Source organism: Antrostomus carolinensis, unplaced genomic scaffold (assembly GCF_000700745.2).
Source record: "Antrostomus carolinensis isolate BGI_N321 unplaced genomic scaffold, ASM70074v2 scaffold27515, whole genome shotgun sequence".
NCBI lineage: Eukaryota > Metazoa > Chordata > Aves > Caprimulgiformes > Caprimulgidae > Antrostomus > Antrostomus carolinensis.
The window spans coordinates 1-13048 of NW_010318838.1; the positions used below are offsets into that span (position 1 = coordinate 1).

The following is a 13048-nucleotide window of genomic DNA, read 5'->3' on the forward strand; positions in this document are numbered from 1 at the left end:
GGTCCCCCCGGGCACGGGAAGGACCCCAACCCCCCCAGCTCAAGGACTGGGGCATCTGGGTGCTTCAGCTTCGCTTTATTGATGGACAGTTGTGCTCTGCCAGCCCCAGGGGCAGCAGGGAGGGAAGAGGAGGTGGGGGCGACCACGAGTGACACACACAGGACACAGGGAGCACAGGAAGCTCTCGGCAAGGAGGTGGACACCCTTCTTCTACCCCCACCCCTGAAAAAACACCACCTTGGAGGGGGCTGGATTGGGTCTGTGGGGAGTGGGGGGACAGGGGAACCCTTTCCCCATCACTCCAAAAGAAGGGCAGGGAAAGGGCCATGTCCCCCTCTGGGGCTGGTCACTAGGCAAGGAGGCCGAGGAGCAGGCAGGAACATCCTACCCTGACTCCAACATAGGCTAGAGGGAGAGGTTTTAAAAAAAACTAAACTTTCAAGTATATTTTTTCTTTTTCTTTTTTTTTTTTTAGTGATTTAAGGTCTTCTGCTGCTGCACTGGGTGGTGCTTAGCAACCTACATCCAACTCTAGGGACAAGGACATCGCAAGCGATGGCTGGTCTAATGCAGGGCACAGGGAAGTGGAGGGGACAGGAGTGATTCAGAAGGTGGGTGGAGCCGGTCATTCAGGGAACGGGCACCACACGCATGGTGTTGGTGTAACCAGAACCGGGGCGCCAGCCCGTCAGTACGATGACCAGGTCACCGCTCTTGAAGAATCCGCGCGCTTTGCCTAGGAGAGAAGAAAAGGAGGTGTCAGAGCTCAGGCTAACACTTGTCACCTGCTTCCCGTGCCGCTAAGGTGCAGTACAGCCACAGTGGAGGACACGAGGTGCTGCCCACCCATCTCAGCCCCTTCCACTCCACTGCAACATGGAGCATGAAATTCAGTAAGACGAAAAAGTGACCCCGCTCCGGGCTTCTCCTGTCCCTCAGGAGCAAGAAGCATCGCGGTTCAAGTACTTACCACACTAAAAGCAATCTGGTTTTCTACTGGAACCTATTTTTCAAGCCCATTTCCCAACTGGAGACGGTTGTGCTTACCCAACTGTTCCCCATTTCCCAATCGGATATCGTTACCACAACCAGCAGCCAGTTCCTCTCCCTTTATCACCAAACCCTAAAAGCACCATCTGAGGAGGTCCCACCAGAGCATTCTCCAACGTCACTCACCAACATTCATGCCCAGGTTCACGCGGAGGTCCACATCCTCTGCCCACGCATCATGGGGCGGGTCTTTGCAGAGGACAGGGAAGATACCCCGGTAGAGGTGGGCCTGGCGCGCTGTCTGGTCATTGCGGGTCACAGCAATGATGGGAGCTCGCGGGCGGTACCGGGACACCAGGTGTGCTGATCTAGAAGGAAACCAGACAGGAGATGAAGCACCATGAGGAGACACCTGCATAGAGCCAAAGCAGCAGCGAGATGCACCCGTCACCCCAGAGGGCTCCACAAAACCCCAGGAGGGACATAAATGACAGCAGGAGATGCTGGCAAGCAAGCTCACCACCGAGCTTGACACTCTGCTGAATTCCCAGTCAGGCAACTGGGTGGACCACCACCAAAGGCTGGCCCTTGCCGACCAGTCTCCTGGTGAGAATCACCTCGCCTCCAAGTTCAGGAAGTGCCATCTGTGTGTTTTGGTGGCAAAAACAAGCTTTTCTTTGTCTCTGTTGCTATGTTAAGGTGGCGAGGTGCCATTTATGCCGACCTCTGCAAGCAGTCCTTGGCATCTCAACGGGGTTCCCTCCAAGCTCCTTCTGTTTTGAGGAGCTCCTGGATCGATGGGATGGGAAGAACCCGTGCCAGCATCACTACCCAAAGCTCGCCAAGGGGGAAGCCATTTGCCTCCTGGCCCCGTTCACTCGCCAAAGCCAGTGAACAGGCCAGTTCCACCTCACAGAGCTCCGCTCTTGTGCCCAACAGGAAGCAAATGTGACTGAGGCCAAAATTTACAGTGGGAATTTGGGCATGGAATCCTTTAAACACCTTAACATAGCAAAGCAGCATACACGGGGTGGGGACGATGGCTTCCCCTTCCCCAGGCATCGCTTACAGAGGACATCTGCAAATAAATGGAGATTAAATCTGTGAGGCTGCGACATTTCCAGCTCTGTGAGCGTGCCAGTATCTCCACTAGCTTTTGCAGCTTTGTTTAGTGGAGCCAAGCTCAGCAATGCTCAAAGATTGTTGCTTAAAAGGAGGGAGTAACAATCTGCTCGAAGCACCCAAACACACATGCCAGCTCTCAGACAATCCTTCTCATGTTGTCCAAGAAGCTTCCCGGCAGCTCTAGGAGATCCAGGTACCTCCAAGGTTGTAACAGAATCCACAGCTAAAAATATTCAAATATCAGAGTTCACATTGAAAAAGGTCAAGGGTAAGACTGGAACCTTTTACAAAGAAACTTTAGAAGCACGAGGCGATCCAGAAACTCCGTGCTCAGAGTCCCTCCTCAACTCTTCAAATCATTTCAAGCTGTAAATGTAGGTGAAGGATTCACCGATGGTCCAGATCTTCAGGTAAATTGTGCCCAGGGCATATAATCACCTGCCGTACTATTTCTTTGGTCCAAATCCAGCGCAAGAAATTCAGATTTTCGTCCAGAAAGCAGTCTGAGACTTATGGTGAGACATGCTTCCTCTCCACAACTGGAAGAGCAAGGCTCTGCTCGGTAGTTTTCACAATCACTGGACAGAAACCCCAAACTATAACTCCAGCTCGTGTCTCACCAGCAGCCAAGGCAGTGAGTGAGCTCACCTTAGAGCGCAGGCAGCACGGTGTCTGCCTGTTCAGTGAGATTACTCGCAGGCAGGCAGGAATCACAGAATGGTTTGGCTTGGAAGGGACCTTAAAGATCATCTAGTTCCAATCCCCCTGCCATCAGCAGGGACACCTTCCACTAGACCAGGTTGCTCAAAGCCTCATCCAACCTGGCCTTGAACACTTCCAGGGAGGAGCAGCCACAGCTTCTCTGGGCAACCTGGGCCAGTGTCTCACCACCCTCACAGTGAAGAACTTCTTCCTAATATCTAATCTAAACCTGCCCTCTTTCAGCTTAAACCCATTTCCCCTTGTTCTGTCATTAAACTGCCCTTAGGAGAAGTCTCTCCCCAGCTTTCTTGTAGCCCCTTCAGGTACTGGAAGGCCACTGTAAGATCTCCCTGGAGCCTTCTCTTCTCCAGGCTGAACAGCCCCAACTCTCTCAGTCTGTCTTCATAGGAGAGGTGCTCCAGCCCTCGGATCATCCTGGTGGCCTCCTCTGGACTTGTTCTAGCTGCTCCAGGTCTCAGCTGTAAGAGGAAATTTCTAACACTTTCCGTTTCCCTGCCTAACAATTCTAGGCTAAGCAGTCCCTCTCTTTGCCTCTCAGCCTTAGGCAAGTGGGGCTGAAAGGCCGAGCAAGGAACCAAAAATGTGGATGCTACTATGATGCTACTATGAAAGGTCTCGATTTAAAAAAAAAAGTAATTAAAAAATCCTGCACCCATTTAACTTCTGCCTCACTGTTAAATTGAGGATTTCTTGCCAAACAGTTTGAATCGATGCTACAAACGTTTATTTTCCCTTGATTCTTCCAGCCAGCACTGCTGGCAGACACCACTCAGAAGAGCGAGGGCTGGGTGGTGATGCCACGCTGGCGGAGGCAGGCTGAGGAACTCGGAGGTTACGTGTGTGCAGATGTTTGAGATGTCTGCCCATCTCCTCAGGAACCGGCACTGCAGGCAGGCGGCCTGGGCTCTCACTCGCTGCCAAAACCCGGGCTTCACTGTGACAGCTCCAGTCTTTCAAAGCCATCTTTGTGCGAGTCTCCTTCCCCAACCCTGTCACAAAGCAGGCTTGACCTGAGGGAACCTGTCACCTCCTACCTTCCAGACTTGGTGAGGACAATAATGGCCCCGCTGCAGCACTTGAAGGACGCTTCCACAGCGCCAACAGCAGCGGCTTCTGTGGGATCACAGTTCAGGGAAGTCAGACGCCGCAGCTCCTCAAACAACTGCCTGTGAAAGATGGCGGCTTCGGCCTCCCGGGCAATCTATAAAAGCAACACGCGTTCGGGAAGACAACACACACGTCAGTCGCTCCAGGCAGCACAGGGTTAAGGCGAGGTGATCTGTCAGCAAGGTGTCACATAAATATCGTCAGCTTTGAAATTTAGAGTGACCAATTAACCAGCCCAAATGTAGATCAATGCGCTGAGGTGAGGACCCCAATGCTCAGCTAGCCAAACCATTCTATTCTCAAGGTTTCTTTTTCAAACTGGTGGCACCTACTGAGTCACCTCGCCCTGCTGAGCCCACACTCAGGTGACATTCATGCCAACTGCCAGGCACTCTCGCTCTGCTCCTGCCTATCTGCAGTCCCTCCCTACCACAGAGAAGTCAGCAACTCAGACCGCAACGGTTATGCAAGGCTGATACCGTAGCAGCGAGCTGCTTGCTAAAAATATTTGCAGTGTGCTAGAAACAGAGTGCGTTTTTACTGCTGGAAACCAGTGGCATCAATTCCCTCTCTGAGCCCTACCTGCCAGACTCGGTCAGAACTATCAAGGCTGGAGCTAAGCACTTAAAAGAGGCCTCCACTGCGCCTAGTGCCATGGCATCAGCAGGGTCCCTGTTGTTAACATTGAGGCGGAAAATTTCTTCAAACAGCTGCCGATGAAACATTGCGGCCTCAGCCTCACGAGCGATCTGCAGGCCCGAGTAAAATGGGAAGGAGAAGAAAAAGAGGAAAGAAGGAAAGATATAGCAGAGTAACATGAGATCACGTTATTCGCTTAATTGTCATAGTAATGCATGCAAGAGGATCAGAAAGGGCAGGCTGTGAAACTCTTTGGCTCTCAGGTTGTGAATTTGTTGAATGCAACTCGGTTGGTCCACCACAGTTTAACTGGTGGGCCTGGTCAGCGGGCAGGCATTTTGAAGACAGCATTCTTGCTATGTTTTGGAGTCCTTTCAGAGCAGCCAAACATAGAGTGCTTTTCAAGGACCGCAGCAAGCTGGCTCAGTCAGGCTGCACTTTGTTCTTGCTGCTGATTATTTCCTTGAGAGACTCTCTCACGCCATCTACCTGCCTCCAATTCCTCACAAGGCGATGCCTGTAGCTTCACCTTCCCCCTTCTTACTCTCCCGACATCACACAGCACCACTAGAAGAGTCTTCACGGAGCCAACACGCAAGCAACGCACTTTCAACGTCATCTCTGAAGTTGGGAGACTGTCTCTCTCAGCTTCATTAGATTTAGTTTAGCTTAGGAGCCAATAGAGATTTAGTTTAACTTGAGAGCCAAAGTTTCACCTCCAACTTCCCTTTCAGTAACAGAAATAAATAGGGGCAAGTCTTCCTTACCAGGTTGTCACATACGTTGAGGTGTTTTAGTGCCAGACTTAGAGAGATGAGAGGTGCAGAGGCACAACTAAGGGCTTAGAGTTCAGACTACACATCTGCCTCAAGTTCAGTAACTGATTTGTCCCAGTACGCAGGGAACCACTCACATTTAAAGACAATTCTCCCCTGGGAAGGCTGTGTTAGCCCTTGACAACCTGACAAAGAAGGCTTGTAGAGCCTAGAAAAGCATGCAAAGGTTGAGCATCTTTTCAAGGACAACTTCACTCAGTTACTCCAGAAAATGAGCAGCCGCTACACAAAGCATGACGAGTTGATGTTTAAGCAGAGACTTCAGTGCCCTTAATAGTGAAAGATCTGTAGTTAGACCCCTTCCAAAGGAGAATTTTGCTACTCTAGTGTTAATGAATTATTTTATGGGACGCTTGGAATTATCCCTCTTCCACAGATACCAGTTTAAGCCAAAGTAGTTAAGTACCTTATGTCTAAAAATAACAGGGCACATATGACAGGCCGGAACAGCAGTCCAGTGCCAACTCAGTTTTGTTACTGCTGGCTTTATGCTCACCGTTAGCTAAAATGGAAGTACTTGCCTCAAAACACTTGCTTAAACACAAGAGTGGGCAGTTTATCTTCAGCTCTTGGTTCAAAGGCAGGCAGCTCTTTGTTGGACACAGAGTGAACCCGAGTTTAGAGGGAAGCCTGCACTCCTGAGCTCCAGAGAATACGTGTAGCCATGTGCCTGCTTTGAGAGTGACTGCAGAAGGGCACAGCAATTTGTAATTCCACATCACAGCTGATTTTGCTCACACAGAAATGGGTTTCCAGTTGGTATGCAGGCAGAGATACCAGGGAAGAGGTGGGAGAAAGGAAAATGGAGCAGCTATTTAAACCTTGGTCCTGTTAGACAGCGTGGCCAGGGTTGCATTTGAGGATAACTGTGGATCCTGGACTGAAATTGGAAGGAAGCTCACTCCCACAAGTGGGAAACGGCTCATAATTTGGAAGCTTGCTACTAAAACTGGAGGCACACGGCATTTTTGTCACAGAGATGTCAGCTACTTGAGAGCAAGCTCGTTTCTACAAGGCTAGGTAGAAAGCAAAACCACTACAGAGTCCCAGCAAAGCAACTGGGACAGGCTGGGGACAGACAGGTCAGGTCTCTTAGAGCAGTGCAAGGACACTACACAGCGTAGATCCTTCTCAGCATCACAACCCGTGTTTGCTGTCTGCACCTCACTACAGAAGGAGGTTTTCCTGGAGTAGCAGGGCTGGATAAACAAATACATAAACCCAAAATTATACTGATTTCAGGGCGGAAGACGTGTAGAGGAGCCACTCTTACCAGAGGTAAGTGGCTCTCTCCCTGCTATGACCACTCGGCCACTTCAGTTGGAAATACTCATCTGCTCTGGCCACGCTGTAGATTTTTAGACCATGGTTATTCAGGGTTTCTCTTGACTAAGAGTAAGTGAATTAGCTCAGGTGAAAGATCCCGACTGGAGGGGGAAATGTTCCTACAGTCACAGAGTTGGCACCTTGCTGCCTGTGCCACATTACATTAAATAAATTCGTATTTTTTTTTCTTCCATATTTCTGCAGGGAGCTGGCAAGAGTGAACACCACTGTTCCCAGGTGTGCAGGAAGACGGAAGCATATGCAATGGATCCTGAGCTCAGGTTATGGGTAAAATACAACAATTAATGCCAGAATGGAAACCCAGGTGTAAGGTTTCCTGCAGCAAGTTTCCAACTCTTGGTAGCAAGTCAATCCTCATGATATAGGGGATGAAAAAACTAAGGAAGAACTTTTTAGGTGCACCGTTAGCCTGTAAACCAGCAGTCACTGCACAGTAATCATCAAGTCATATTTTGCATTTACTACGTGCAAAAAAACGGCACCACTCCACAAGAAGAGAAAGGTAAAAGATTTTTACATAATGCACTGCAAACAAACACTAGCTGAGTTGATTAATCTACATAACCTGAATTGCAAATCAAACTGGTGAGAGTTACAACTGGTAAGTTACCACTGCTGTGATTCACAGCACTGGTAACCAGGGAGAACCACCACTTGTAGATACTCGACATCAGGCTTTTTATTAGCTGAAAGGTGAGCTGGGTGAACTTGAAGCAGAGCAGAAGTTTCTGGCAGTTCAGGCATGTAAAAATATGGTGCTGTCAGTAGTCATGCAACGAACCTCCCCCCCAAAACACCAAGCGCACCAGGTGCTGAACGCAACAGTGCTGTAAATCAGACACCCGTGAGCCTCCCCCACCCCCCCCACTGAGGAGGCAGCCAATATCGTTGGTTATCTAGAGATAAACTGCTTAAGCAGTTCCTTGACCTTGGAGAAGTTTAAGGCATTTCATATGCCAAAACAAATAGGGCATTTGAAGAAACTCATAACAAGGTAACAGCAAAAAGCCCTTTACCTTGGCCAAAACAAGAATTAGGATGAGAAACCTAAAGCTTTTTATTTCAGAGCATTGAAGAGCAGTTCTCAGCTCTGCCTGGCAATAGTTTGGAGCACACAAAATGAGGTTTGAGGCTCTCAGGACCACACTAGGTTAAAAAAAAACAACCCACAGTGGGAGCACGAACAAATAAATCGCTAGTTTGGACTGCCAGGTGCTGCCACCTAGCACCAGACACATTTTCAGGTGCCTGGCTCAGATATAAGATGCAGAGGAAGAGAGCAGAGCTAACTTCCTCCACTGGACAGGTCCCCACCAAACGGAAGGCAGTACTCACGGCGTGCTGCATGCGCACAGCCTCCAGCGGGTAGTCTCCCTTGGCTGTCTCTCCCGAAAGCATGATGCAGTCCGCTCCATCCAGGACAGCATTAGCAACATCGCTGCCCTCGGCGCGGGTCGGGCGAGGCTTCTTGATCATGCTTTCCAGCATCTGGAAAAGAATAAACCCAAAGAAATCAAGAGATTGCAGAAGAATGTCCTGGTTTGTAGCTGGGCCAGAGCTGGTTTCTTTTCAGCAGCTAGAACAGCGCTGGGGTTTGGGTTCAGCTGGGATTTGTTAGGAGAGAAACACTGAGAACACCCCCATGTTTGCAGCTGTGTCACTGGGAGTGAAGGACTTTGTGCTTTGTCAGTCTGCAAGCGCAAGATCTAAGGGGGTGAGGAATATTGAAATGAATCAGCTCAGTTGGTATTTGGCTCTGCCAACGGGCTGTTCCATCTCCTGTCCCCCATGGGCAGGATATTCATGAGGGTCTCTTCCTCTCTGGCTCTCTCTGGCTTTCGCTCGGGCTCTCACTCTCCCGGGATTGCGGTTTCCGTTTGGGATTGTCACTCCTCTGGGATCGTTAACTGGGAATGGGCCGGGCTTGGCCGGCGGGTGGTGAGCAATGGCCCTGGGTGTCACTCATTTGCATATTTTACTACTATTATCATCACTACTATTTTAATATCAGTATTATTTAACGTTTTCTTTTATTTTAATGATTAAATTGTTCTTATCCCACCCTAGGAGTCTCCTTACCCTTGCCTCCCAATTCTCTCTCCTGTCCCCTGCGGGGGGAGTGAGCAAGCAGCTGTGTTTGGCTACTAGCCCACTGCTAGTCCAGTGAAACCACCACAAGGAATCAAATCAAGAGACTGCGGAAGGAACCAAACTAAGACACCGCAGAAGGACTCCTAAGAAGAGTCCTCCTGGGGTTATAGGACAGAGAGAGGCCTGGTCCCTAACCAGCTTTAAATTAAATAATCTACCAGCAAGAAAAACAATACATTTCATTTTGTACCTGTTCTACATTTACCCATTTTCCAGAGAGATTTAACCCTCTCAGTGTCAGACACAAAACTCCAACTCCCAATTGAACTTTTCAGCACAGGGCTTGGTCCAAGGAACTCAGAGCTCTTTGGAGCAGAGTATTGTGTCAAACATCTTTCTGGAAAGCTCAAATCCAGCCACATGTTCCCAAATTACCTCTAGCATTTAGGAGTTCAGGTTTTTAATCTAGAAATAGGTAAACAGTAGGGTCTGCACCAACTGAAGTCATCTTCATCCAATACAAGAGTTCAAATTCTTTATATACTATGACAGGCTAATCAACTCGGCTAATAACACCAGCCTCCTAATTGCCCACTCTGAAAAGAGTGGAGAACGGGACAGCTTTCCATGAGGCTAGCTCTTCCTCCTCCCTTTTCCCAGAAACTAGCATAACTCCACACATCAAAGCCTGGCCAGCTCTCCTGTCCTTCTCAGGTGCTCAGCTTTGCCCCCGCTGTAGCTCACCACGGGGAAAACATCACCTGTTTCCTCAGGAAACACCACCTGAGGTAGCATTTCAATTGCAATATGGAAAAGGAAAGAGCACATGCTGCTGCAAAGCCAGAACATTGTCTGATAACTACTGCCTAGAGCCAGTTTTCGCTTCCACAGCCAGGAAACCAGTCCTCCCAGTGTCTGAGGAATGTCTGCACATGATCCCTACTGGAACCAGTGAAGCTTAGCATCAGCTCTCCCTCCCTCACTAGCAGCTCCCAGAATAATAGAGAGATGGATCCTCAGTTCCTTCTGATGCTGCAGTGTGGGCACATCTTGTACAACACCCAGGTACCTGAGCAAGTCTTCTCCATCAGACCCAGACATGCTGCTACAAGATGCCAAGGCAAAGCATAAGCAGTTTTTTCCCAGAATTTATTTAGTCAGCTCAAAAGGCTCATACTCCGTGAAATTTTGTGGGGTAAAGCCTTCAGCAGCCACACAAGAGGTCCTGTAACCTTAATGGAGAATATCCCAAACACATCTTTAAAAGTGCCTCGAGATGAGCTTTTCAGCTGAGCAAAACCTCTGTGCTCTTGGCATCTCTAGTGAACACCATCAAGCCACGACAGCTACTGAAGTTCACCCCCTGCCAGACTCCGGTAGTTATGAGCTAGTGATGCACTTCCAGTACCTGAGTGGCACAGATGATGGGTTTGCCAGCCCTGTTGCAGCGCCCAATCATCATCTTCTGGGCGAGGAAGACCTTTTCAGCAGGGATCTCAATTCCCAGGTCACCACGGGCCACCATAATGCCATCGCTGGCCTCCATTATCTCATCAAACCTGAGAGCAAGAGAAGAGGTTTGTTAAACTCATTTGTTCTGCAAAGCACTTTCCCGTTTGTTCCATCCTGGAGTGAGATACGCAGCGACACTGTTGGCGCACGGCCTTTCCACATCCCATTTTGGTATCCTGCAACGCCAAGGGAGGAGGAAGGAAAACAAGACCAAGTCGTAGCACGAATAAAGCGCCACATAAAGCCTTCTGAAGTTACACAGAGACAGATGAGAGGAGCGCGAGTTGATCTGAGATATTTTAGTCTGATAGTTTGTCACAGATTTGGTGATTACCATGCATTAGCTCGCTAATTTGCATCCAGAACAGGAAGTTTGGTAACTCTGAACTCACGCTTGCTACAAAGACAACGGCAGACTTTTTTCAGGGATGCAGGGAGACTGTGACTCTGTCCCCAGGACCTCAGGGCACGTGACAATTACACAACCCACTGCTCATACTGCAGCTACACCCATTTCCACATACACAGCACTAAGGGACAGCTTGCACTACTACCCTGATACTCAGACTAGTAAATTTGTTGCTGCTGGCAAACCAGAGACTGAGAGTCCAGACTACAGCACAAAGGGGCTGTGTTCTTTCCTTGATACAAGGTGACAAACCTGAAGTGTCACCTGCACAAAGCTCACCTGCGCACACCCTCGTGGTTCTCAATCTTGCTGATGATCTTGATGTTCTTTCCCTTTTCCCCTAACACCTTCCTGACAGCATGGACATCGGCAGCTTTGCGGATGAAGGAAGCAAATACCATATCCACGTTCTGCTCCACGCCAAATTTTAGGTCCTGAATGTCTTTTTCAGAGACTGCAGGCAGGTCGACTGCGGCTCCAGGCAGGTTCACTCCCTTCTTGCTGCCAAGCATCCCACCATTCTCAATCTCCGTCATGACATAGTCTGCACCTGAAAGGGATGTGTTCCCACGGTCAGTGTTTACCGGAAAGCTCCGCACTGCCAGCTCCCACACCACCTCCCTGCCTGAGAACAGTAGTGCCACCAGCCACCGCATGTGATAAAAGCGCATCGCCACTCTCTTCAGCAGATTTATGTAACGCACAAGTTTAACTTACCCGTGGGAGCACAACAGATCGGTTTAAAAACACTTCTATGCTGTTCTTGGGCAGGAGGTTGGATTGCCTCCCTAAAAAAGCCACCAGATTGCCTTTCTACACACAGGAGCCCTGGAATACGAAACTTAGCACCCCAAAAACCTCACCTCTGTCTCCCTACACACTCTGGGATTAGAGGCGATACCCTGAGGCTAGAGGATTTTGGGCAGAAATATAAAGGGAGTATTGTGGAGCTAACCTTGCCCCTATTTACCACTTGAAGCTAGTTCTAGCCACAAAACTCAGTGTCTATGCCATAAAACCAGTTAAATCCTGCATTAAAAGCCCAAATTAGCCTGGCTAAAGCCTAAACATGCTTTGATCATGAGCACTGGTACATCCCTACCACACATCCACCTTTGAAGACAGGTTTTAGGTGATAGTCTAGGGAAACACAGCTAAAGATTCACCTTTGAAGAGGTGTTTCAGGTGACAACCTAGAAAAACTTAGCTGAAGTTAGTTTTCAGATTCTTGCTACACTTGAAGTAGAGAAATTTTTGCTCCAAGTCTGACTACAGCACTAAGGACAACATACTCCTTTCTTTAATACAGAACTGCAAGCTAAAAAACAGCTAGTGGAGGGAAAGCACAAATACATCCTGAGGAAAAAACAAACAGGCATAGCTGGAATGGTCATTACCCACCTTTCTCCTTAACCAGCAAGGAAATCAAACCATCATCCACATAGATTTTGCTGCCAAGTTCTACAACCTTGGTGAGATTCTTGTAGTCCACCCACAGCACATTGTCATCGCAGTTCTCCATGAAAGCATCATCCAGGGTCACTTTGAGAGTCGCACCTTTCTTGAGCTCCACTTCTGCCGTGCCGCTCTGCGTGTCAAAACATGCGTTTCAGCAAAACCAGGAAAAACCAGCACACAGCCACCTCCCAGTCTGCACTAATTCACCAAACTTTTGGTAGTTTATTCATTACCTCGTTTCCTACAGACATTTTTTTGTTTGGGAAAGGCCATAAGCATAACATGATAAATTTAAGTCTCACACACTGAAAAAAACAGAAGAAGAAAAAAAAAAAAAAAGAGCAACTTACTCCCTTAATGAGTCCAGTTCGGATTTCAGGTCCCTTGGTATCCAGTGCAATAGCCACAGGTCTGTAGGTGATGGGATCAGAGGCAAAGCTCTCTGTAGCTTCTCGCACATTCTTGATTGTGCCCTCATGATACTGGCAAAGAAAGAGAGATGGAAACCTTCAGCCCATTTCTACTCCACCATTTACGAAGACCACTACTCACTCCAAATGCTTCCCAAGCTGCCAGCTCTGCTCTCACATTACACTTAATTTCTGTTCTAGCTCAAGAATTTAATTCAGACTGAGCTTCCAGAAAAGCAGGGTGTGAGGATACAAAGGCCTTCTCCACATGGAAGTGGAGTCCAGCAGTTATCTGGTTGTGCTTTCAGTGTCCCCAGTTCTTATCTCACAGGCGAACAGACGGACAAGCTTTTTTATAACTTTAAAATTATATATATAATTTTATATATAAAATTATATAT

General features: G+C 48.5%; 1 protein-coding gene across 1 annotated transcript; it reads right to left on the minus strand.

Moving 5' to 3' along the window:
- Positions 1 to 473: 473 nt before the first annotated feature.
- On the minus strand, positions 474 to 12719 carry PKM (pyruvate kinase M1/2; the record flags this gene model as incomplete). Its single annotated transcript, XM_010169072.1, has 8 exons — positions 474 to 736; positions 1177 to 1358; positions 3873 to 4039; positions 8103 to 8255; positions 10267 to 10417; positions 11059 to 11329; positions 12181 to 12367; positions 12588 to 12719. Coding segments are annotated over 8 exons (1350 nt in total), but the record flags the coding sequence as incomplete, so codon positions are not given.
- Positions 12720 to 13048: the final 329 nt, after the last annotated feature.